At 62.7% G+C, this 24,359-nt stretch overlaps 2 protein-coding genes across 21 annotated transcripts in view; both read left to right on the top strand.

Moving 5' to 3' along the window:
* The window catches only part of RTEL1 (regulator of telomere elongation helicase 1), a 28,247-nt gene extending 6,818 nt beyond the window's left edge, over nucleotides 1–21,429 (top strand). For 5 of the 20 annotated variants that reach the window (XM_029220080.1, XM_029220071.1, XM_029220072.1 and 2 more), the window contains exons 8-36: nucleotides 202–286; nucleotides 598–663; nucleotides 1,325–1,478; nucleotides 7,372–7,410; nucleotides 7,484–7,562; nucleotides 8,430–8,527; nucleotides 9,027–9,082; nucleotides 9,382–9,513; nucleotides 12,469–12,540; nucleotides 12,657–12,738; nucleotides 13,688–13,820; nucleotides 13,941–14,054; nucleotides 14,164–14,204; nucleotides 14,341–14,426; nucleotides 14,554–15,036; nucleotides 15,491–15,637; nucleotides 15,719–15,834; nucleotides 16,044–16,167; nucleotides 16,258–16,405; nucleotides 16,552–16,712; nucleotides 17,292–17,420; nucleotides 18,714–18,912; nucleotides 19,073–19,261; nucleotides 19,758–19,949; nucleotides 20,117–20,347; nucleotides 20,435–20,572; nucleotides 20,699–20,836; nucleotides 20,926–21,029; nucleotides 21,167–21,415. In XM_029220080.1, the coding sequence (XP_029075913.1) occupies nucleotides 202–286; nucleotides 598–663; nucleotides 1,325–1,478; nucleotides 7,372–7,410; nucleotides 7,484–7,562; nucleotides 8,430–8,527; nucleotides 9,027–9,082; nucleotides 9,382–9,513; nucleotides 12,469–12,540; nucleotides 12,657–12,738; nucleotides 13,688–13,820; nucleotides 13,941–14,054; nucleotides 14,164–14,204; nucleotides 14,341–14,426; nucleotides 14,554–15,036; nucleotides 15,491–15,637; nucleotides 15,719–15,834; nucleotides 16,044–16,167; nucleotides 16,258–16,405; nucleotides 16,552–16,712; nucleotides 17,292–17,420; nucleotides 18,714–18,912; nucleotides 19,073–19,261; nucleotides 19,758–19,949; nucleotides 20,117–20,347; nucleotides 20,435–20,572; nucleotides 20,699–20,836; nucleotides 20,926–21,029; nucleotides 21,167–21,247 (3,817 nt within the window). In that variant the 3' untranslated portion in view covers nucleotides 21,248–21,415. Of the gene's footprint in view, nucleotides 1–49; nucleotides 287–597; nucleotides 664–1,295; nucleotides 1,479–7,371; nucleotides 7,411–7,483; nucleotides 7,563–8,429; nucleotides 8,528–9,026; nucleotides 9,083–9,381; nucleotides 9,514–12,468; nucleotides 12,541–12,656; nucleotides 12,739–13,687; nucleotides 13,821–13,940; nucleotides 14,055–14,163; nucleotides 14,205–14,340; nucleotides 14,427–14,553; nucleotides 15,037–15,490; nucleotides 15,638–15,718; nucleotides 15,835–16,043; nucleotides 16,168–16,257; nucleotides 16,406–16,551; nucleotides 16,713–17,291; nucleotides 17,421–18,713; nucleotides 18,913–19,072; nucleotides 19,262–19,757; nucleotides 19,950–20,116; nucleotides 20,348–20,434; nucleotides 20,573–20,698; nucleotides 20,837–20,925; nucleotides 21,030–21,166 lie in introns of those variants that run through there. The other 15 variants (XM_029220088.1, XM_029220087.1, XM_029220085.1 and 12 more) reach the window with 14 other exon arrangements.
* Nucleotides 21,430–21,949: 520 nt separating this feature from the next.
* Nucleotides 21,950–23,519, top strand: TNFRSF6B (TNF receptor superfamily member 6b). The gene is made up of 3 exons (XM_029220093.1): nucleotides 21,950–22,385; nucleotides 22,476–22,679; nucleotides 23,096–23,519. The coding sequence occupies exons 1-3, from the start codon at nucleotides 21,989–21,991 to the stop codon at nucleotides 23,383–23,385; spliced, it is 891 nt and encodes a 296-aa protein (XP_029075926.1). The 5' UTR covers nucleotides 21,950–21,988; the 3' UTR covers nucleotides 23,386–23,519.
* The last annotated feature ends 840 nt before the right edge of the window (nucleotides 23,520–24,359 follow it).

The raw sequence follows: 24,359 nt of genomic DNA, 5'->3' as shown, positions 1-24,359 counted from the left end.
CATCTCATCCACCTGCCCAGGATCAGGCTTGGTCTTTTTGTTTTTGTAGATTTTTTAAATGAGTGACCCACTCACACGGTTGAAAACTGATGGTGTGAGGGGTGGCCGGCAAGCCTTCCCGCTGCCCCAGGCCGTGGCTCTCTCGCACCCCGGGGAACCCTCCCAGCCTGCACTGTGCCCCAGCACCTCCTCTCCCTCCAGAGTGTGCCCCTACTACCTGTCTCGGAACCTAAAGCAGCAGGCCGACATCATCTTCATGCCCTACAACTACCTGTTGGACGCCAAGGTAAGGCCTCGGTCTGCGTAGCTGACGATGCCTGATGGCAGGGCACGTCCCAGGCTCAGGAGGGGCCGGCAGAGCCCATGCTGGGATCAGACCTTCGCTCGGAGCCAGCACTTGGAGCCACAGGCTGGCACCGAGGGACCAGCCCCTCACCGGCCCGAGGCTGTGACTCGTTCTGAGCTCTGGGAGTGTGTGGCCTGGTAGGAGTGAGGGGACCCCACGCGGCCGGGGTCCATGTCCCTCTCTCCAGCTGGACCCCGCGAGACCGCCTGGGAGCATCAGCCTCAGCCTGGCGTCTTCCTCTCTTGCTGTAGAGCCGCCGTGCATATGGCATCGACCTGAAGGGGACGGTCGTGGTCTTTGACGAAGCTCACAACGTGGTGAGTGTCTGGGTGGCCTTCCTGACACCCCCTTCCTCCGGCCCACTTTCTTGCGCACAACAGCTGGGCCTTTCTGTCCAGACCCCCGCGTCCCACCGTCAGGACCAAGCAAAACTGGGCAAGGTGGGCTGCCGACCTGTGCCTGCCATTTGCACGCAAGACCCCCAGACCCTTCCTGCCATCTCATTCCTTCTCTTCCCTTTTGTTCCTGGTGGCTGCCTCCCTGCTGCCTGCTCGCCCTGCCCCTCCTGTCCTGTGGCCTGTGTCAGGGCCCAAGGACCATGTCTCCAGGAGTCGTGGACCTTGACCAGAGCACTGGAGGAGGAAGGCCACCTGGGGAGCCTGGCGGGGTCCACAAGAGCCTGGCATCCTCAGCCCCACTGGGTTCCAGGCAGTTGTTGGCATGGGGACAGTGGGCCCATGGGCCAGATTCGGCTTTCGAGAGAAGCTAGAAGCTAGAGTTTAACGGGAAATTTTCTAACTATAAAATGTAGGCAGGTCAAGTAAAATTGTTTTCAAACACTGTCTGGGCCAGACATCCATCTCTGGGCCAGTTTGAGACCCGGCCTTGAGAACACAAGGGGCCTCTTGCTTCCCCTCCCTCTGCCCCCCGTCACCTCTGCCTCATCGAGCCCCGTGACGGGTGTGCTCGGGCTCACAGGAGAAGATGTGTGAGGAGGCCGCGTCCTTCGACCTGACGCCCCACGACGTGGCTTCGGGACTGGACGTGATAGACCAGGTGCTGGAGGAGCAGGCCAAGGTGGCGCGGCAGGCCGAGCTCCACCCGGAGTTCAGCGCGGACTCGGCCAGCTCAGGTGCGCTCGCAGGCAGGGACCGCAGACCAGACGAGGGGCCAGTCTGCCCAGGGCTCTTCTTTCAAGTCTGCCTCAGGGGCAGCGCCAGCCTCTGTAAGAGTCTTGGCCTCACAGATGGAGGTGGGGAGGTGGGTACTGCCCAACCTGTCAGCACTCTCTCAAGTCCTTTTCACCGTTTCCCCAGGGGTGTGAACTTGCCTCTACTGCAAGGAAGTGAAAACCAAGGGTGTCAGCCGTAATGACGTTTTGTAAGGACCCGCGAGCATCGTCCACAGGAACGGCGCTCAGCGACTCATACCCCGCGTTTTCCTTTTGCAGCAGTGATTGCAGTGTGTGTAGAAATACTTGGTGGACGCAGTTGGTTTGTCCAGACCTTCTGCGTGGCCTTTGTTAGTGTTAGGAATCCACCTCTTGCTCGCCAGACCACTTTGTAGCAAGCGTTCCTACTGTCGAGTTGCTGCAGGTTCGTAGCATTTGCGCCCGGCCCTTTGGACGTCACCCACGTCCTGTCGTGTCCTTCACGCGAGTGTGGGGTGGGGCGTGAACAGCCTCAGCTTCCCGGTCCCTTTACAGTCACACACATGGACAGACTCCAGAGGGCGCAGAGGCCCCTTCTCCCGCCAGGCCACCTGCTTCGGCCCCCTCTGCGAGGGTCTCCGGGCCTTCTTTGACGCGCTCACAGGCTGTGTTGGGGGAGAGAAGGTTTGTAAACGGCTTTGTGTGTTTAGCACAGAAGTTCTCAAACGTGTTGGCCTCAGGACCCTTTATGTCTTAAACTTTATGTTTTTTGTTTTTTGTTTTTTTTTTTTGTGGCCTCTCCTGTTGCAGAGCACAGGCTCTGGACGCGCAGGCTCAGCGGCCATGGCTCACGGGCTTAGTTGCTCCGTGGCATGTGGGATCCTCCTGGACCGGGGCACGAACCCGTGTCCCCTGCATCAGCAGGTGGACTCTCAACCACTGCGCCACCAGGGAAGCCCAAACTTTACGTTCTTGAAACGTACTGAGCTTTGTTTATGTGAGTTACATCTACAGATAATTAATGTATTAGAAGTAAAAACTAAATAACAAACTGTTACGTGTCAGTTTCCTAGGGCTGCCTTAACAAAGTACCACAAGCTGGGAGGCTTCAACAACAGAAGTTTATCCTCTCAGTTCTGGGGCTAGACGTCCACGTGTTGGGTGTCAGCCGGGGTGGCTCCTTCTGTGAGTTCCTGGGGCATGTGCTCGAGGCCTCTCTGTCCCAGCTCTGGCAGCTACTGGCAGACCTGGGCTTGTAGACGCCTCACTGCAGTCCCACTCCCATCTTCACATGGTGTCCTCTCTCATAGGGATGCCTGTCACTGGTTGAGGGCCCAACCCAGTCCTCTAGGACCTCATCCTAACTGACCGTGTCCGCAAATGGGGTCAGGGTTTAGGATTTGAACATAGCTTTCTGGAGGACACAATTCAATCCATGACGTGTCAACATAAATAACACTTTTTTGGAAAAATAACTATTTTAAAAATTAGAAGAGTGGCATTATTTCAGTTTTGCAAATCTCTTTAATATCTGGCTTAATACAAGGTAATTGGATCTCGTAACTTCCTGCTTTGGGCTGACGTGATACTACACACCATGGCTGGATTCATTTCCGAGTGCTGCTAAAAGAAATTTCCAGACTTAGCTTAAAGCAACTCAAACGTATTACCTCATGGTGCCCAGAAGCCCAGGATGGGCCAGCAGCACTTTTCCTTCTGGAGTCTGCAGACGGGGATCCGTTTCCTGGTCTTTTACAGCTTCTAGAGGTGCCACGTTGTTTGGCTTGTGGCCCCACGTCTCCGACCTCTGCTTCTTCGGTCTCCTCTGATTCTGTAAGGACCCTGCTGTTCCATTTTGGGCCACCCCAGATAATCCAGGATTATCGCCCCATCTCGAGGTCCTCAACTTCATTGCATCTGCAGGTCCCTTTTGCTGCGAAGCTGACCTATTCATGGGTTCCAGGGATTAGAACGCGGACATGTGTGGGGACCAGTATCAGCCTCTGGGAAACTACACTGTATATTTGTGAGAGAAAGAAGGAAAAAGGCAAATCGTGTATCCATAGGAAGAGCAGTAGCGGCAGTAGCAGCACCACGGAAATAGGCTGGCCCTGCGGCCGTCCTGGGCAGGTCTCGGGCCAGGTCCCTTGGCCTGCTGAGCTCCGCTGCTTAGGTGTCCTCGTGGATACATGGTCCTTGCTTCACCGTCTTTAGCTGCGATGGGAATTTCTAAGTCAGCTGCTTTCGGCCCCGAACGCATGTACATGAGTAAATAGGTCAGCGTCTCTCCGGGGATGTATCTAGGAACGGGTTTTTTCTGACTGACAGTCACGTGCATCACAAACCTTGCTGTTTTAAAATTGTCTTTTACTTTTAAAGTTGGATGTTGCTTTAGGACTTTTTTTTCTTTTGAAAGCCCAGTAATTTTGCTGCAGTTTGTCTCAGTGTTGATTTTCCGGGTCGACGTACGATGACCTCTTTCAGCCTGTAGTTCCAAGTCTCCTCTTACCTGGGGGGATGTTGTCCCGCACGGCAGCGCTCACGGCCTGGCCTTGGCTTCGGCTTCTGCTCCAGGGATCGTGTCGTGTCTCTTCCACCTGAGTTCAGAACCTGTTACTCTCTCAGATCCTTCTGTCTCTATTTTTCTTTGACTTATAAAAATTCCCCCCTTTCACCATGTGTTTCTTTTAAGATGATGTGGCATGTATCTACTTTTGTGTTCTTCTAATTTAATCTTTATTTCTCAAGTGTTTTTTTCTCCTAGTTGTCTCTGAGTTCTGTTGCTCCATTTCTGAGCTTTAGAAAACCTGGCTCGTGTTGTTGTTTCATGTCTTTTTTTTTTTAATTATTTATTTATTTTTGGCCGTGTTGGGTCTTCGTTGATATGTGCGGGCTTTCTCTAGTTGTGTCTAGCGGGGGCTGCTCTTCGTTGCGGTGCGCTGGCTTCTCATTGCAGTGGCTTCTCTTGTTTCAGAGCACGGGCTCTAGGCACGCGAACTTCAGTAGTTGTGGCACGCAGGCTCTAAGCACAGGCTCAGTAGTTGTGGCACACTGGCTTAGTTGCTCCGGGATCTTCCCGGACCAGGCCTCGAACCCATGTCCCCTGTGTTGGCAGGCGGATTCTTAACCACTGTGCCACCAGTGAAGTCCCCGTTTCATGTCTTATATCCTGTTCCGACACCGTCATTTTCTGTTTTCTCACCAGCTCACAGATAACTTGCTACAGCTGCTGCGTGCCTTCCCCAGACCCCGCGGCTGATGCTCTGCCCCATTTGACCAGCCCCGCACTGAGTGGACAGGTTCCCTGTTTCTCTGCCTCCTTCAGGGCGGTTGCCGGCCTGACACCTTTACTCTGTGTCTTAGCGTGTGTTTCCTGAGAACAAGGACATTCTTTTTGACGATCCGATCATAAAACCAGCATCCGTACTGCACTCTCGTCTAATCGGCAGCCGCATTAGAATTTTCCCAGCTGTCCTCGGTAAGGCCCGAAACACAGCCACCCCTCTGCCTGGTGCCGTGGTCTCTGGGCCTGTGAAGAGAAAGGCTAGTTACTTCGTCGACTGTCCTACTGTTTGGATTTGTCCGCTGTGTTCTCGTGGTTGGATTCAGGGTTTGCGTTTTGGTGGGAATACCGCGGACTTGCGTCGTCTCGCAGGTGATGTTGGTGGCGTTAACTTCAGTATGGTTACGTGGCGGCTGCCGGGTGTTTCTGCCGTGCGGTCACTGCTTTTCCACTTGTGATTCTGAAGTCGCTTGTGGTATCCATTAATGAGTCATCCCTGAAGTCAGGATTTCCACGATGTTTGCAGAATGATGGGTCTTCTTATCCTCCCGTCTTCTGCGTGAGGTCTTACTCTAACCTCCGCATCCGTGTCAGCATGTGAGTCCACGTGCTTAGGCACTCACCCCCACGCCCGTGTGCGTAGAATTGTGAGTTCACGCTCTCCCCCGCCCCAGTTTTAGTCCAGAACCACGCAGTTATTCTTCTTTCCTCCCTTTCCACGTTTGTAACGCCTTTTGTGAGGAAACGAGCTTTCATTTTTTCTCAGTATCGTACTTAACTTGTTTGATCCTAGAACCCACAGACAGTTGTTTGAGAATTGCCAGCCCACCCACGATAAATGAACATCTACTCACTAGGTTTAATGTTTGTTCACGTCCTTTTCGTCGTTGGTCTGCGACCACAGAGTGAAAACGCTCATTCAGAGGCTCCTTGGGTTGTTTCTTTCCGCTTCACTGTGGTCATATTATTCATTTTAAGCTCACTTGTAATGTTTATATTTCATTTCATACTCCATTTTTTGCCGTTTATGTTGATCTTATTTATTTATTTTTGGCTGTGTTGGGTCTCCGTTGCACGTGGGCTTTTCTCTAGTTGTGGCGAGTGGGCTACTCTTCATTGCGGTGCGCGGGCTTCTCATTGCAGTGGCTTCTCTTGTGGAGCACGGGCTCTAGGCGCACGGGCTGCAGTAGTTGTGGCACGTGGGCTCAGTAGTTCTGGCACACGGGCTTAGTTGCTCCGCGGCATGTGGGATCTTCCCAGACCAGGGCTCGAACCCGTGCCCCCTGCATTGGCAGGTGGATTCTGAACCACTGCACCACCAGGGAAGTCCCAGCAGGTGGATTCTTTTTTTTTTAAAGAAGGTGTCGGGAGTAGGAGTTTATTTATTTATTTACTTTTGCCGTGTTGGGTCTTCGTTTCCTTGCGAGGGCTTTCTCTAGTTGTGGCAAGCGGGGGCCACTCTTCATCGTGGTGCGCGGGCCTCTCACTGTCGCGGCCTCTCTTGTTGCGGAGCACAGGCTCCAGACACGCAGGCTCAGTAGTTGTGACTCACGGGCCCAGTTGCTCCGCGGCATGTGGGATCCTCCCAGACCAGGGCTTGAACCCGTGTCCCCTGCATTAGCAGGCGGACTCTCAACAACTGCACCACCAGGGAAGCCCTCCTTTGCCTTTGTCCAGGACAGTTTCTCAGACCTCCCTTGGTGGTTTGGAGGAGGACTGCTCTGACGTTGTGTAGAATGCCCCTTCATTGGGGTTTGGATTTGTGTGATGTTTCTCCCCTGGACGTACAGGGGTGTGGGATTTGGGGAGGAAGGGCTCAGATGCGCAGGGCCCGCCTCATTGTATCGCATCCAGGTCCCTGCAGTTAACGCCGCATGCCTTATGACCTTGATTGCCAGCTGAAATCGGCTGTCAGGGGCTCCAAGTTGCTCGTTCCCCTCCTTTCCACACTGTTCTCTTTGGACGGAGGTCGCTCTGCACAGCCCACACCTAAGGAGTGGGGTTGTTCACCCAGGTGTCTATCCCCATGACCCTGCGTTAGGCAGCAGCTTCATAGAAGTAACACCAACAGCACAAGCACCCAGAGAAAAAATAGATAAACAGGACTTAACAAAATCAAAAACGTTTGTGCGTCAGAGGCCACCATCAAGAAAGCAAAGACATCCCACAGAACAGGAAGAATTTTTTGCAAATAACATATCTGATAAAGGATTTGTATCTAAAATAGGGAGGAAACCTTTTAACGACTCAACAAAAAGACAACCCAACCCAATTGAAAAATGGGCAAAAGATATGAATAGACACTTCTTGAGAGGCACACAGATGGCCAGTGTGCACATGGAAAACGGAGCCCATTGGTCACCAGGAAAACGCAGCTCAGAACCATGTCCATGTGCATAGCCACAGGGTCTCTCTGAAGGTGACCGCCCCCCTCAGCTCAGGCTGCTGCTTCCAGGTCAAGTTCCAGCCGTGTGGGTTTCAGAGCCTCTTCTGTCAGTGTCTTGCCCTCCACACCAGCATCCTGGCTCCTTAGGACGGGGTGGTGGAATTAGAAGGATGCAGACTTGTGCATTTGCGCTTTCCTTTGCCCAGGGCTGAACTTGGAGCTGGAGGACCTCGCGAAGCTGAAGAGTAAGTGCCCCCTCCCCCCGCCTGCCGTGGACTGCCCCCCACAGCCCTGCCCTGAGAGCCCCTAACCCCACAGCGATCCTGCTTCGTCTGGAGGGGGCCATCGACGCCGTGGAGCTGCCTGGAGGTGACGGCGGTGTCACCAAGCCTGGGAGGTGAGGGACCTAGCAGGCGGCTGTGCTGGGCTCTGTCCCTGCAGCGTTCCACTCCATGTGGCCTGGAATGTCACTGGGTCAAAATCCAGAGAGTCTTTCCGTCTTGGAGGTCCGGGAGGGTTTGGTCATTGAGAGTGTCGGCACCGCCACCCTCTCCTCTGGTTCACCTCTCTGTCTGCACTGCAGTTGCCTTTTAGAACGAGGCACCTGCCTCCGTGCCACCTTCTCTTAGGACGAAAAGTCACCTGGAACGTTCTGAACGTCCCACAGGCCTCCGAGCCGCAGGGTTTGTTCCCCATGGGATGGTGGCCTGGGGCAGGTGTCACTCTCCTCGGTGCACCACTGCCAGCTGCGCTGGGACCCAGGCCCAGGTCTGTCGAGGCAGGGAATGTTCTGGAGCGCTGGGCCGCCTGCCTTGTCCCTGAGCCCCATCTGCTCCGCTCTGCTCAGGCCCTCACAGGGCCCGGTTGCTTCCCAAATGGCCCTGACGCCTCCTCGGCTCCCACACCCACAGGGCTTCCTCTGCAGCTTCCACTGCCCACCCTCCCTCCCGACTCTCCAGAACTGCCCTTTGGGTGCCCTGCCCAGAGCCACCACCTCAGGGAGGCCCTGATGACCTCCTCCTGGCCCCCATGCGGAGCCCGAGCCCCGAGCCCAGGCCTTGTTCTGGGTACGCTGGTCTCCTGCAGGCCACTGTCCTCCCCACTGAGGCTCCTGAGGGGAGAGGCCTTTCACCCCCAGGTTTGGGCCTCCCCGGAGGCCCAGAGCTTGTTTCTGGGTGAAGGAAACTTAAAATGCTTTTGGCTGTTAGGTTCCCAAAGTGCAGCCTCATCTCCTGCCAGGCCTGAGCTGCCTCTTTCCTCGTAGCTACATCTTTGAGCTGTTTGCCGAAGCCCAGATCACGTTTCACACCAAGGGCTGCATCCTTGACTCCCTGGACCAGATCATCCAACACCTGGCAGGACGTGAGTCCCCGGCCACCGTGTGCCCTGTGGCTGACTCCTTACTCAAGGGCGCAGCCTGACAGGAATTTGGCCCATGGAGCTGCCTTTCTGATTTGGATGTTGAGATCTTAGCATGTTTGGTGGCGTGTGTCCTATAAAGAGCGGTCTTCCCTGTTTAGCCCCTTTTAGGAAAGAGCAGTGAGGGGCGTGGGTGGGGCAGTGAGCTGTGGGCCCCACCATCCTCTCCCCCAAACCTCCTGCGCTCTGTTTCTGCCCAGAGGGCTTGCATGGGCCTGCTTCCCAGAGGCTGTGCCATGGAGCCCTCTGGTCTCACCGGGGGCGCCCAGCCTTGCCAGGCTCCTGGGCTCTGGGCAGCCCCAGCCTTATCTGGCTGCAGAGCTGCACTTGTCCCACTGACCCGCGGGAGACCCACTGGGAAGACAGGGTGAGCTGCCCTCTGAGGGCACGCCCCTCAGCTGGAGAGAGCCCAGTGGATGGTCAGCACCCGCTGCCCCTACAGGTGCGGGGCTGTTCACCAACACGGCAGGGCTGCAGAAGCTGGCAGACATCATCCAGGTGGGGACCGCCGCCACGAGGATGTGGTGCCTCCTTTCCTTTCCTGGTGGAAGCTGGTGGGGCTTCCTTCTGCAGAGCTGCGGTAGATTCAAGACGTGGGGAAGGACAAGGCTCCCCCAGCACACGCTTCAAGTCCACACTGCAGGGCTGGTTTCCTCTCGCCCTGAGCACCCGCCGCAGGCCTTGAGGGCGGGGCTGGGCGGGGAGCGGGGCCGCTTAGGGTGAGAGTCTGGCAGGTCCCTCCAGTTTTCAGACAGGCCCAGCGGCTCCTGCCCAGCCAGCTGCCCCCTGTTCTCCAGTTTCTTGCTGACACAGCTTTTCAGGGGAAAGTTAATGCAGAAGCCCGTACCGGAGTGGGGGGCGTGGACTCTGTCCCCCAGCCCCTGTTGCGTTGCTGGGCCAGCCTCGCCCAGAGGGTGTTGAGACGAGGGGTGAGTGTGTCCCGTCGACGCCCATTAGGTGGGGCCTGGGGCTGGTGTTTGGAGTCAGTGGGTGGTCTGCAGGTCCTCTGGGCCAGGCCGGCCTCAATCTGGGCTTTGGGATCCGCTTGGGGGTAGGGGCAGCCTCCAGGGCTCACCGAGCCCCTCCTCTGCCACATGCAGACCCCACTTTCCCCGGGCCAGGCGACCAGGGGGGCTGCCACACGCCTCAGGGCCTCTGGATGTGATGTGACCACTTCCTGCCCCTGACGTGCAGTCCCGTGTGTCCAGCTGTCCTTCTCGGGCCCAGCTGAGCCGCTTCCTCAGCTCAAGTGGACAGGCCAGGGCCTGCCTTCCTTTGGCTGCGTGGCTGCCCAGCTGTCCGCTGAGGGCCAGTCTGATGGTTCCAGGCACTCCAGCCCCTCCTGCGCCTCGCTGGGCCTTTCTGCAGAGGCCCCTCGGCGGCTGTTGGTCCTTGGGGAAACCGGGGCACCCGAGGCCTCGTGTGGCACGTGCGTGGCTGCCCACGCTGCACGGGGTTACAGTGGGGTGCGCTTGGCTGCAGACAGGCTCAGTGGGCTCGAGGCCCTGGGTGACCTGCCCTGTAGCGCATCACTCTGTCGCTCCCTCCTTGTCTCTCCCCACCCCTCGCGGTGCTTCCACGGCTACGCGACACCTTCCACACTGCCCGCCAGGCCTGCGGTCGGCCTGTGCAGGGCAGCATCCCCGGGGCCCCTGGCCGCACCCACAGGTGCTCATCATGATGGGATGTGGGGTGAGCACCTGCTGGGTCACACTTCCTCCAGCTGGAGGGGACATGACAGGCTGGCGAGCGAGTATGGCCCGTAGGCAGCTTGGGCAGCAGAGGAAGCTGAGCCACCCGCCAGGGGCTACTTAGAGCAGCTGACAAGGGAAATTCCAAACCAATGGGGTTAGTGGTGTTTGGGTTCCAGAGAGTATGGAGCAGGGAGGAACCCGCTCCATAAACGGGCGTCAGGGAGAGGAGGGGCCGTGCAGGCCCGGAAGCGAGGGTGCCCTGCCCTGCTGGCCTGTTCAGCTGCAGGGACCCTTGAGGAGGGCGGGAGGACGGGCAGAGGGCGCCACGGAGGGAGGGCCCGCCTGGAAGGGACAGGGCCTCCAGGGCAGGGCCGGGGCGCCACAGCTGGGGCTCGGGACTCCCTGGAGACCCAGCAGTACTGGTGGGTCACCGCCCGGGGGGCAGAGGCCTGGGACGCTCGCTGCCCCGGCCGGAAGTGATGGGAGGAGGGGGGCAGAGCCCGGGCCTGCAGGATGCCACGCTAGAATGTTCCTTCTTCTCCGTGACCCCGGCTGCTCTTCCAGCCCCATCCCTGCCTCACAGATGGGACGGAGCCCCCAGGGTGGAGTGCAGAGCCGGCCGTGGGCAGGCAGCAGAGCCCAAGCTGGGGAGCGGGGCTGCAGCGGGCTCCCCCAGGGCTACAGCTGCACCCGTGCCTGCCACCTCCTACCCGCCGCCCACCCGTGTCTGGCACTCAGACACAGGGCAGCCACACCGCTGTCTGCAACTCCTGGCCATCCCTTGAGGTGTGAGGGCCGCTCTGGGGCCACAATGCAGGGGTTTGCAGGGGAAGCCATGGCCTCGGAGTGGCCTCACCAGGCGGTGTGGCCTTCGCTCCGGGATCAGGTCCAGTGTGTGTGGTTCCGCCCTTGCAGGCGGACACTTTGGTGAATCGCGAGGCCAGGTGTTTTGCCCTCTGGACGAGGAAAGTGGTTCTCAAAGCTCCTCTCGCCCTTGGAACTTACTCCTCACAGGCTGCACTGTACCCGCAGGCCGTGCTTCTGGGCCCTCACGTGCAGGGCCACGGGGTGCCCGCTGCTCCGCCCGGCCATGCGCCCGCATCCCCTGGGCCTGGCAGGAGTTTGCTGAGAGCAGGCTGCTGATCTGCGCTTGCAAGGCCTTTCCTGTTTGTAGGAAGATTTGGTGGGTGAGGCTCCTGCGCATGGGTGCTGGTGGTGCCGCTCTTCTCTGTTTTCATGGACACCTAGAAGTCGTGGCCTCATCCTTGGCCATAACCCAGCAGGAGGCGCCTGGGGCGACGTGAAGACACGGGGCTGTGCAACACGCCGTCCCTTTTGAACGTGTCTTGGCCTTGTTTCTACCAGCCGAGTGTCAGAGGCAGAGTGTTCCCTTTCTGTGAGGAGCCTCTTGGGCTTTGGCCGGGATGCCTTGGACTTTCCGGTTATTGTGGGGAGAGCCGGGGCTCTGTTCTCCAGGGCGGCCTCACAGACTGTTCCGGAGGAAGTGACGTCTGTCTCTTGCTTTATCACCAGTGTTACATACTTTTTGCTGCTGTTGTGAAAGGGGTCTTTTTAACTCACTGGTGCTTGTGCGCAAGAAAAGTGTTGACTTTTATTTGTTGGTCTTGTGTGAAGCTATCTTACTAAGTTTTCAGTTCTAAAAGTTTGTTGTTTGGTTTTCTGGATTTTCTAAGTAGATGGGCCAGTTGTTTGTAACGGCTAGTGTGTTGTATTTTCTGCCCCCATATTTATCCCTCTTGTGGTTTTTTCTTGGCTCGTTGCATTGGCTAAGAGTACAATTCTGCTTATTGTACTTAGGGATTAATTTCATCCTGTTACTTCTCCATGTAAACGGGGTTCCTTTCCCCTATCCCCTGACCCAGCCCTAGGGGAGAGCGGAGAGGGCGGGCTGCTGACCTGGACCCGGTCTCTGTGACAGCCTTGGACCGGCTGCCGAGGAGGGGCCTGCAGGGCGGCTGTGTCTCTAGTGCGCGGGGCCCCTGAGGGGAGGGGGCAGGCAGCTCCAGCTCCTTAGCCTGGGGTCCTGCCCCAGGGACACTGTTGGCTTGGAAGCAGGGGCAGGTGGTGGCTGTGTCCTGAGTGTCCATCTGTCCTGTGTGGGAGGGACTCAGCAGGAGTGGCAGCCTCTAATGTGTCCTGCTGACTTTTTCCCTCATCTCTGCTGTTCAGATCGTGTTTAGCGTGGACCCTGCTGAAGGTGGCCCCAGTGCCATGGTGGGGCCGGGGTGTCAGTCCTACAAGGTGGGTCTGCTTCCTGGATGGGGAGCTCCCAGGCCGCGGTCTCACAAGGTGGGGCTGCCTCCAGGATGGGGGCTCCCGAGTGGGGCCTAGGACACCTATCCATTCCACCTCTCCAGGTGCACATCCACCCTGATGCTGGTCACCGGAGGACAGCTCAGCGGTCAGATGCCTGGAACGCCACGGCGGCCAGAAAGCAAGGTACGGCACCTCAGGTGGCTGGGACATGCTCCCCCTGGGGCGGTGCCCCATCCAGCTATGGGCTCCCGGCCGCCTGTCGGTCCAGCCTTCTCCAGGTGATTCCCCACCTGCCCTCTAAGAGTCAGAGCTGTCAAAGTGAGAGACCTCCGAGGGCCCGGCGGCCCGGGGCCTGCCTGGAGTTTCCACGGGGGTTGGCCCTCAGACCCCCGCTGGACAGAGAAACCAGAGCGCCCCGAGACCGGGCTCCTGGCTCCCCAGTGTCCTCCATGGTCACTCCTGTCCTTGCTGGTGCAGGGCTGGCCCAGGACACTGTGGACTCAGAGCTGCGCTTCCATCCTCCCCACTGAGGGGCGGGTCCCATCCTGGAAGTTGGAAAAGGCTTCTCTGGTCCCAGAAGGTGGTTTGCTCTTTTCTGGGAAGTGTCCCTGCTGACCTGTGACGTGGTCCTGACCCGAGAGTCACAGTTTGAGCATCCGCTTGTGCTATTCCATCTCCTGTTTCCGGAGCCACTGGGAGCGCATGGGAGGGCTGGCGTGTCTGCCTGCAGGCCGTGCTCTGGCATCCTCCCTGGCTGGGCAGGACGTGTGTAGGATGTCGCCCCTGGCTTCCTGCCTCCAGGGGCTGTGGGCCTGTGCCCCTCCCTCTTCTGCAGTCCCACCCGGAGTACAGGCACGGGGAGGCCAGCTCCTCACTGAGCCACAAGGACATCTAGGGTTGGGGTAGGCTGACCTCTCTGGAAGTGACTTCAGCGTCCCCCTCCCCCGGCGCCAGGATGCTGGCGGGCTTCTCTGGTCTGCTTCCTGCTCCTGGGACCCCGAGGGAGGGCGGGCAGGCCCCCCGGGGAAGACTTGTGCACCTGGGCCCCAGGGCCCAGCACCGCCTTGGGGGACACACGATGGCTGCTGGGCAGGCGGCTTGGGCCTCACACACGTGCCGCTGCCCCCCGCAGGGAAGGTGCTGAGCTACTGGTGCTTCAGCCCTGGCCACAGCATGCGTGAGCTGGTCCACCAGGGCGTCCGTACCCTCATCCTCACCAGCGGCACACTGGCCCCCGTGTCCTCCTTCACCCTGGAGATGCAGATGTAAGGGCTGACCCTTGGCACCCCCCCGGGGGGGGGTCCCGAAGCCAGCCCCCCCGCCCTGGGCTGCCGGGGTGCTGGGGGTTCAGGATCTCACAGGGGCCACCCCCTGCCTCCCTCCAGCCCTTTCCCAGTCTGCCTGGAGAACCCACACGTCATTGACAAGCACCAGATCTGGGTGGGGATTGTCCCTAAAGGCCCTGACGGAGCCCAGCTGAGCTCCGCCTTTGACAAACGGTAGGGGGCCTGGCGGGTGAGGCGGGTGGCTGAGTGCCAGGCCCCTCATGGCAACAGCCGCCCCCCCCCCCCCCCCCCCCCCCCCCCCCCCCCCCCCCGTTCCTTGCAGGTTCTCTGACGAGTGCTTGTCGTCCCTGGGGAAGGCACTGGGTGAGTGCCCATGCTGTCCATTCCTGGGCCCCTGCCCTGTTGCGAGGTTGCCCGCCCCCGCTCCACTCCCTGTCCTGCCTGGTCTTCCTGGGGCTGGAGGGGTCCTCTGCTGCTGAGCCGGCCACGGTGCTTGCAGGCAACATCGCCCGTGTGGTCCCGCACGGGCTCCTGGTCTTCTTCCCTTCCTACCCCGTCATGGAGAAAAGCCTGGAGTTCTGGCGGGTGAGTCCCTCCTTCCAGTGTCTTCTGGGGGCGGGAGGGAGCCCCAAACAGCAAAGGGTCTGACAGGGCTGGGCCGCGTGTCTTTGAGAAGGCGTGACGGGCATTCCCTCTCTGCCTCCTCCCATAGGCCCACGACTTTGCCAGGAAGCTGGAGGTCCTGAAGCCCATGTTCGTGGAGCCGAGGACCAAAGGAGGCTTCTCGGAGGTCTGGGTCACCGGGGCTCCCTCCCCCTGCCCTGCGGGCTGCCCTGGGCTCAGGCCAGCCCCGGGGTGTGTGTGGCCAAGATCCTGCTGGCCTTTTAGGAAGTTTGGGCTTGGGGACGATGGCAGCAGGTCTGCACCCGCCCCCCAGCCCCGGGGCCCCTGGGTTTTCTGGGCACGGCAAGCAGGCACTGGGTGCTGGCTCCGGGTCAGCCTGGGAGCCCATGTGCCACAAAGATGCTGCTGCAGCTCTGCTGGCCTGCCTCCTGCCTTGGACGGTGCTTCATCTTGCAGGGTGATTTCTGGGGTCTTGAACAGCCTCCCCTTCCAGGTGATGGAGGCTTTCTACACGAGAGTCGCCGCCCCCGGGTCCAGTGGGGCCACCTTCCTGGCTGTGTGCCGGGGGAAGGTGAGGCCTCTGAGGTCCGGGTCCCACACACCTGGCTGCTTATCCCCGCCTGGAACCTGTGCCTGAGGGGGGCTTAGGGCTCATGACCTGGGGGCCGCACCATGGGCAGGAGAGGCTGATCACCTCCCTCAGGCCCCATGTCCAGCAGACACAGGAGGGTGTGGCCCTGCTGGTCCTGTAGGGGCCGGCCCTCGGGTCCTAGGCTGGGCATTGGGGCCCACGCATGGGCAGTGGGCAGGTGGGCCGGAGGAGGTTCTGAGAATAAGAAGTTGGTTGTGGGATTCTGGGAGCGGTGGACCCCAGGTACAGCCTGGTTCGAAGTTGGACGTCTCTCCCACCCTGCCCATCCTGGGGGGCGTGGGGCTGTGAGGGCCCAGGCATGGGTGGGCCCTTAGGGAAGGTCCTGGGCTTGAGTGGAGGCAGATGGGGGAAAAGAGTGCCCGCTGCCTCCCAGGCCAGCGAGGGGCTGGACTTCGCAGATGCGAATGGCCGTGGAGTGATCGTCACGGGCCTCCCATACCCGCCCCGCATGGACCCCCGGGTTGTCCTCAAGATGCAGTTCCTGGATGAGATGAAGGGCCAGAATGGGGCCCGGGACCAGGTGAGAGGCTGTGCGGCTGAGGGTGGGCAGGTGGTGCTCAAGCCCCCATGGCTGAGGCAGCCCCCCGCCCTGGCCCTGCAGTTCCTCTCCGGGCACGACTGGTACCGGCAGCAGGCATCCAGGGCTGTGAACCAGGCCATCGGGCGGGTGATCCGGCATCGCCATGACTACGGGGCTGTCTTCCTCTGCGACCACAGGTGCAGGCCCGCCCCCCCCCCCCCCCCCCCCGGGGCTGTCTCCCCCGGCGCCCCCGGGGGGGGGCCCCCCCCCCCCCCCCCCCCCCACCGGCGCTCTCGGGCCAGAGCCCTTGCCCCCGGACACCGGCTCTTCCCTCTGGTGAGTCTGCCAGGGAGCTGGGCTCCGGGGCAGGCGGGGCTCCCGGGCTGACGGCCCCACCGCCCTGCAGGTTCAGCTCCGCGGACGCCAGAGCCCAGCTGCCCTCCTGGGTGCGTCCCCACGTCAAGGTGTACGACAGCTTCGGCCACGTCATCCGAGATGTGGCCCAGTTCTTCCGCATCGCTCAGAGAACCGTGAGTCTTAGCGCTAGCTGGCTGTGCCCTCGTGTCCCGCCCAGGGGAAGGAGCAGGGCGGGACCTCCACAACCTCCTGTGAACGTCTAGATGCCCGTGCTGGCCCCCCGAGCTGCTGCTCCGAGTCTGGGCGAAGGAGAAGGCACTGCCTCGGTGGCCGTGTCACCCGGCCCACTCCGCACCAGGAAGGCCACAAGTCTGGATGTGCACGTCCCTAGCCTGAGGCGCAGACGCACGGGTGCGTGTGGCTGGGCGACACGGCCGGTTGGGGCCCCACAGGGTGGAGGGCGGGGCGCCTCCCGCAGGCTGGTGGCACGCTGGGGCCGACGACCAGAGTGCCCAGCGGGCGGTGGTGGCCTTCGTCACCCACGCGTGCTCCCGCAGGCTTGCTGGTCGCCGGGGACGCCGAGGGCAGCCTTTGTGTGGAGTACCAGCAGGAAGCCGTCCAGGCCCGGCGGAGGCCTGTGGGGCTGCTGGCCGCCCTGGAACACAGCGAGCAGCTGGCCGAGGGGCCTGGGGACAAGGCCCTGCCCGCGGAGGAGGAGGTGCGGGGGCCGGGCTCCCTGGGGGGGGGGACATGGATGGCTCGGCCCACCTGGGCTCGGGCACCACTGTGCTCACCCCTGCACACCCGCTGGTCGGGAGGGCAGGGGGGTTTCAGCAGATGCCTGGTGGTGCTGTGTGCATGCCCCGTCCCGGCACAGCCCCCAGCCCTCAGCTGGGCCCCCAACACACCCCCGTGCTGGACATGGTCCGCTCACTTCCCGCTCCTGCTGTGCCCGAGCCTGGCCCTTTCTGGGAGCCTGAGCTGCGGGCAGGACCTTCTGCCCTGGGGCCTTTGTCCAGAAGCCCATAATTCCCCAGCTGACCTGAAGCTCCCCACTTCCCGCCAGGCGTCAGTGCCCGCCCCCTGCTGTCCCGCCCTCTAGGCCCAGGGCGCAGCTGCCCCACTCGTGTTTCTCGTCCCTTCCCACCGGTGCCCTTCAGTCACTGCCACGCTGCTGCCCGGGACCTGCTCTCACACTTGGTTCCCTGCAAGGGGCCGAGGGTACTTCTCCCGCCCTGCCGCCCAGGGCAGTGTCAGGGCTTTGAGGGCCTGTGGGACACACCTGTGTCGCCCTCAGGCCCCCCGCCACTCCGCCCCGTGGGGCCCTCGTGAGAAGAGGCCAGCGGAGGAGCAGCGTGGCAGGCGGAGGAAGGTCAGGCTGGTCGGCGGCCCGGTACGTGGGCGGCCCGCAGACGGCGGAAGTTTGGTGGGTGCCTCAGCCGGTGTGGCTCAGGGTAGTGTGAGGTGTGAGCGGGCCAAACCTGCCCAGTGGCCTGACTCGGCTGTCCCTGCTGGGGGACAAGTTCTGCAGGCGCTCTGCAGGCGTGCCGGCTGGAGCCGGGGCCCAGGGGAGGGGGCAGCCGGGCCTGAGGGCGGGTGCAGGGGTGGAGGGAGGGCAGCAGACCCAGGGCCCGCAGCAACCCCACCACCGGTGTTTGGCTGGATTCACTTCCTCACAGACGAGCTGCTTGTTCTGCGGATCCCACTGTCACCCTCCACCCGCCAGGCTCATGCTGTGCCGGGGCCTGGCCTGCTCTGATCCCGTCCCTCTTCTGCTTTGATATTTTACTGTGAGAACATCTCACCTCCACTCAGCTCTCAGAACCAGCACGGGGTTCCCATGTGCCCTTTGCTGCAGTGCCACCGCATGCCTCACGTCTCCTCCCCCTTACTGGGGTCCCTGGGCAGTGCGCCCCCCTCAGGGCAGACCCTCCACACTTTGGAGTCCTGCACACTTGGCAGATTTGGGCCTTTCGTTTTGTGTTGCTTTTTGGTGGGGTGGTCGGGTCCACGCAGGCCTGTGGGCTCCATCCACAGAAGGTGCTGTTTTCCCAGCTGGGCAGGAGCCAGGCCTGGTCCTTTGGCAGGTCTGGTGTGGGGCCTGCAGCCGGGCTGGCTCCGCGGGCCCGGGTCAGGCTGGGCTGTTGGCACAAACGTGGATGGTGAGGTGCCTGCGTGTGAGGCACGTGGCGTTCCCAGCCTCGGATGAACGCAGTTAAGAGCAGCTGAGTTACATCCTAGAAGCTCCGGAAAGCCCCAAATGCCAGTGCCTCTGTCCACCACCCTTGGCTTCTGGGAAGAACCAGGTGGTGCCCAGGGGACTGACACTGAGGAAGTGGCCTAGGTGCCAGGGGCCTGGGCCTCTGAGGGCCGAGCTGGGGGGCAGCCTGGGAGCCTGGAGGGTCCTTTTCGAGGGTCCGGGATCAGGGCTGGGGTGTGCAGCACAAGTAGGGCACGGGGCTGTTTGAAGTCCTGGCGTGTTGAGAAGTGTCCCCTGCCGTGGGCACTGGGACCTCAGCAGAGGAGGCACCGCCAGCTTGCACTCTGCCTCTGCTGTGCTCAGCGGGCCTGGCCATCTAAGCTGAAGCTAACCGGGGGTCCCCTGCCAGCTGGGCCAGGCCAGCTAAGCATCCTCCCCAGCGGCCCCCGACGGCAGCTCGCTGCCCCTGCAGATGGGGAGCGTCGGTGCCTCCTGACGGGCACCGGCTGTGTGTCGCAGGAGGGGCCAGAAGCCGGCGCGGACACAGGCAGGGCCAAGCTGTTCATGGCGGCCGTGAAGCAGGCGCTGAGCCAGGCCAGCTTCGACACCTTTACCCGGGCCCTGCGGGAGTACAAGAGCACCGATGACCTCGCGGCCCTGGCCGCTCACCTTGGCCCGCTCTTTGCCGAGGACCCCAAGAAGCACAGCCTGCTCCAAGGTGCCTTGGCCAATAGAGGCTGCCCACTTGAGGGTCCCACCCTGGGGGCAGTGCTGCGGCTGTGGGCTGGGGGGCCACCAGGGTCCCCGGTTGACCTGCAGAGGTGTTGGTGGGGACCCCGTGCGGTGGCTGCAGGCCCAGACCCCGCCCCTCCCCACAGGCTTCTATCAGTTCGTGCGGCCCCACCACAAGCAGCAGTTTGAGGAGGTCTGCCGCCAACTGACGGGCCGAGGCTGCAGCTCCCGGCCCGAGTATGGCCTTCCCCGGAGGCAGGGAGCACAACCAGCCCTGGACCCCAGCGGTGAGGCGGGCCCTGCCCGGGTGGGACCCTCAAACTCAGACCCTGAGGGTAGGTGGCACCTGGCCCTTGGAGTGGGTCTTCACTGGCCCAGCCTCCCTGTTCCTGAGGCTGACAGATCCGTGCGGGGGGCCCCACTTTGGGGAGGTGTGGGCCCCAAGAACACACATGGCCCGGGCCTCCGAGGAGGACCTGCGCCTGGGGAGTCGTGTACGCACAGGGGTCCTGGAGCCCCGTCCACCCCCGTCTCTACCTGGAGTGGGCCCTGCACGTCCAGAGCCTGGGAGTTGCTGTCCCCATTTATTAAGGAAGAGCCCATCTCTGGACGAGACTTCCCCAAGGACGGGAATCACAGGGGGCCCCTGGGGTTGGAGATTCCTGCCTAAGTCACCCTTCTGCTCCTTTCTGGACTGGGGTGTCCTTGTGCCTGCCCCCCACTTTCCTGCCCCCCGTTTAAGGCAGGGGAGGAGGCCTGCCTGCTCCCTGCTGTCGGGGGCCTCCAGCGGTTGTCTGAGGAGAGTTTGAGGCCCGGTCTCCCCTTGGACAGACCCGTCCCCTCCCTGGTCATGCTCTGGACCCTCAGGGACCAGCTGGGCGCCTCCTCGTCTCCGTGTTTCTTCAGGAAGGAGGGAGCCTGACCCCAAGCTGACCGTGTCCCAGGGTGCAGCCAGGCAGCTGGACCCCCGCAAACACCTGAACCAGGGCCGGCCCCACCTGGCCTCCGGGCTGCTCCCTGCAGGTACCTGGTCCCTGAAGAGGCTTTGGACCAGAGCCAGGAGCAGAGGGAAGACCCTGGCGGGGAGGAGTCTCCTGGGAGCTGCTGTGGTTCTGTGCCCCCAGAGCAGGGGAGGCCAATGTGATTTGCTGGGAAGCTGGTGGACTGAGATGTGTTTACCTTCCCACCAGGAGACCCCAGCCGCCGGCCTCCTGAGGGGTCCGGAGCCCCCGGAGCAAAGAAGCACCCGCCCGCTGTGAGTGCCTACCTGGCAGATGCCCACAGGGCCCTGGGGGCCACAGGCTACAGCCAGCTCCTGGCGGCGCTGACCACTTACAAGCAGGATGACGACTTGGAGAAGGTGGTGGCCGTGGTGGCCTCACTCACCACCGCCAAGCCTGAGGACCTGACCCTGCTGCAGAGCAAGTGGCCCGCGTGGGGGGCGGGTGGGGGCGGCAGTGGGGTGGGCGGCAGGGCCACGCCTGAGCGATGCTCCGCGCTCCCAGCAGGGTTCGGCATGTTCGTGCGCCCTCACCACAAGCAGCGCTTCCAGCAGACGTGTGTGGACCTGGGCACCCAGGCTCCAGGACCCTGGGAGGGGAGCCCTGCTGCGCCTTCTGACCTGGTCTGTGGGGCTCGTGGGCCAGGTAGGGCCGCCTGCCTGGTGCTCCTGCCGCCCTGTTGCCCCAGCCCCCCTCAGCCCTGGCAGGGTGGGCAGGTGGGCAGCAGGGAAGTGCCAGGCACCCTTCGGACTCGCTCCCTCCTGTTTCCAGGCCCCTCACTGCCAGAGAAACCCCCCGGGAAGACCCAGAGCAAGATCTCCTCCTTCCTTACGCAGAGGCCGGCTCGGGGGGCGGGGGCTCCCGGCCGGCCCCCCAGTGCCCCCTGCGGGCAGGCACAGTCCGAGTGGGGTAGGTCTCGTGGGAGGGGCTGCAGGGACCATTGGGAGTGGGGGCCCAGCCCGAGCAGGCCTGTGGCGCTCACGTCAGCCCCCTTGCAGTGGGCTTGGTGTGTCCTGGCTGCAGGGCGGAGGACGTGGTCCCCTTCCAGTGCCCCTCCTGCGACTTCCACTGCTGCCGGGCCTGTTGGCGACAGCACCTCCAGGTCGGCAGCCAGACCCTGTGGACCCGGCCCTGTCCCCTGTGGACGTGGCCTGCTGGGCGTTGCCCCACATGGTGGGCTGAGGGGCTGGGGTGGGCAGTGGGGTCTGGGAAGGTGTGTCCAGCGCCTTTTCTCCACAGGTCTCTAGGACGTGCCCGGCCTGCCATGCTGCCACCAGAAAGCAGAGCCTCACGCAGGTCTTCTGGCCGGAGCCCCAGTGAACATTGAGACCCTCTGGGCGCTGCAGGGTCTGCGGAGGCTGAGGCCGCCCCTGCCTGGGGCGCAGCCTGGACACTTGCCTGTCGGCTGTGGGTGGGCCAGGCCTGATACCAGAAACCCCTTGGCCAAGAGCGCACCTGACGGGGAGGCCAGTCCAGTGTCCGTGGGGAACCCCCTGAGACGGCAGCAGGATCTGGGCCCCCTGTGAGAGGCCCCGAGGCCACCTTGGGGTCTGGGGTGGGTCCACTGGAAGGTGCTTCCCCAGAACTTCCCTGACCGCCAGCCTGTGGGTGGAGACCCAGCAGGAAGGAGGGGAGCCCTGCACCTTCTGTCCCAGGGACCTTCCAGGGACCTGCTTGTTCCTCAGGGGCCAGGGTTCTAATAAAGCTGCCGGCACTGCTGGGAAGCGGTCTGTGTGGCCCGGCCTCGGTTGTGGGGTGGGGGAACCTGGAAGGAAGGAGGCGCCTGGGCAGCCTCCCTCGCGCCTGGTTTGTTCAGAGCAGGAGCCGCTACCCCCTCCATCCGCCGGTTGCCAGGCCTGGTAACGGGGTCAGGAGCTGCCCGTGGTGCTGGTGGCCTGCACGGGACTGCCCTGGCACTGGGCTCTGCGGAGGGAGAGGTCAAAGCCTGGGCCCCCAGGTGGCCGACCGCTCCCCTCAGGCGGGGCGGGGCTCCGCGGGGGCGTGGCCAAGCCAGCCCTTATAGGACGCGGCCCGGGAGGCGGCTGCCACTCCAGCGAGACCATGAGGCCCCTGCTGTGGCAGCTGGCGGCCCTGCTGCTGGCGCTTGCGGCGCGGGGGACGGCGGCGGGCGCGCCCACCTACCCGAGGCGGGACGCGGAGACGGGGGAGTGGCTGGCGTGCGACAAGTGCCCCCCGGGCACCTTCGTGCAGCGACCTTGCGGCCGGGACAACCCCACGACGTGCGGCGCGTGCCCGCCGCGCCACTACACGCAGTTCTGGAACTACCTGGAGCGCTGCCGATACTGCAACGTCATCTGCGGGGAGCGCGAGGAGGAGGCGCGGCCGTGCGGGGCCACCCACAACCGCGGCTGCCGCTGTCGCCCCGGCTTCTTCGCGCACGCCGGCTTCTGCCTGGAGCACGAGCCCTGCCCGCCCGGCGCAGGCGTGGTCGCCCCCGGTGGGTGCAGGGCGGGGCCGCGGCGCCGGGCCCTCCGCCGAACGGAGCCAACTCGGCTCTCCTGACGCCGGCCTCCCCGTTCGTCCTCAGGCACCCCCAGCCAGAACACGCAGTGCCAACCGTGCTCCCCGGGCACCTTCTCCGCCAGCAGCTCGAGCTCGGAGCGGTGCCAGCCCCACCGCAACTGCACGGCCCTGGGCCTGGCCGTCAACGTGCCGGGCTCCCCGTTCCACGATGCCCTGTGCACCAAATGCACGGGCTTCCCGCTCGGCTCGCTGGAGCCGGGGGCACCGGGTGAGCGGGACGGGGGGCGCGGAGGCCTCGGTGGGCTCCTGGGAAGGGCTTTCGGAAGTGCAGTGGGGACAGCCTAGGGGATGCCGTTGGCTGAGGACGTCAGCGCTGGCGGGTGATGCCGTTTCCCGCCGACCTTGGGAAACAGGCTCCGAGGGCTTAAATGGCTTGCGGGAGGGAACGGCAGCGAACGTGGCGGGTCCCCTTTACGTCGCATCCCATCCCCGGCATCGGCCCACGAGCCCCGCCTCCTTGCCGGCCGAGTTTCCCGCGGTCGCCCCGGGTCCTCCAGCACGGCTGCAGCCTCACCCACTCGTTAGCGCGCGGGGATCCCTCGGTCCTGCCCCTCCTGGGCGCGGAGGGACGCTCACGGCGCGCTGGCAGCTAGTCGGGTACCCCCTCGCCCCTCCCTCCCGCAGGGACCGAGGAGTGTCAGCGCGCCGTGGTCGACTTCGTAGCTTTCCAGGACATCTCTCCCAGGAGGTTCCAGCGGCTGCAGCAGGCGCTTGCGGGCCCCGGGGCGCGGAGTCCGCCGCCGTCGCAAAGGGAGGATCGCGCGGCGCTGCGGCGGAGGCTGTGGCTGCTGCTCACGGAGCTCCGAGAGGCGCGGCCCGGGACGCTGGGGGCGCGGCTGCTGCGGGCGCTGCGCGCGGCCAGGCTGTCCGGGCTGGAGCGCAGCGTCCGCGAGCGTTTCCTCCGCACGCGCTGAGCACTCTCCCCGTTATTTATTCGCTTCCGGCCCGAGCCCCACGCATGGGCGGCCCGCAAGTCGCACCTAAGGAAGCTTTGGACCCGGCTTCTGTGGCGTTAAATTTATTTTTCATAAAGCCGATTGGCAAACGAGTGTGGTGTCTGGCCGGCGCGCAGTGGGCACATCTGGCAGGGGACACACCTGGGCAGGCTGCCCGGGTGCGGCCTGCTGCCTTCCCCCCCTCCCCACCCCGACTGGGACGGACCCTCGATGGGGGAAGGGTTGTGGGAGACGGGGACAGCGGGTGGCAGCCATCCCCAGGCCTCACTGCGTGATCCTCTCCGCCCCAGTTGTGCTCTCAGTGGTTAGGATGGTGTGGAGGGAGGGTTGCCCAGTCCCCGGTCTCTCACCGTGGAACAGAAGCCAGCCCGGAGTGGTCAACACGCCAGCCCGTGAGTCCTGGGGCACCAGGAGAAGCGTCCCCCTCGTTACCCCTCCTTTGGGCTCCACCCTCAAAGCAGCAGGGGATTTCCCAGCAAGGGACCGGCCAAGACCTCCCGGTAGGACAGCGTGTCTCACTCGCTTTCTGGGAAACGTCGCTTTTCCCTTCTGGGGCAGGTTTGGATGACGGCTTGACTCACCAATCCAGGGGGACTCCCAGTCCTGGCCTGGCAGCCCCCTGCCAGCCCCGGAACCTCCTACCTGACCCCCAGGAAGGGCCCCAGGGGAGGCAGGGTCACAGCCCCCCCCACTCCCCCATGACTCACATCACCTGCAGCTGGTCCCCAGCCCCAGCCCTGACTCATCCCTTTCCCAGCATCTCCTCCTGGGCCCCATCGGGGAGAGCAGCTGGGGCTGTGACCCTCAGACATGAAGCCACCAGGCCTCTGGAGGAACAGTGGACAGGAGCCACTCCAACTGTCTTTATTTCACCCACAGCTAGGCTCATGGGGGGGCTGGCAGCTCCTGCAGGGGCTGTGTGGGAGGGTCCT

The sequence above is a fragment of the Monodon monoceros genome, unplaced genomic scaffold, assembly GCF_005190385.1.
Source record: "Monodon monoceros isolate NGI ecotype Baffin Bay Population unplaced genomic scaffold, NGI_Narwhal_1 Super_Scaffold_13, whole genome shotgun sequence".
NCBI classification, from domain to species: Eukaryota; Metazoa; Chordata; class Mammalia; order Artiodactyla; family Monodontidae; genus Monodon; species Monodon monoceros.
This window is presented reverse-complemented; position numbering and strand designations above follow the sequence as displayed.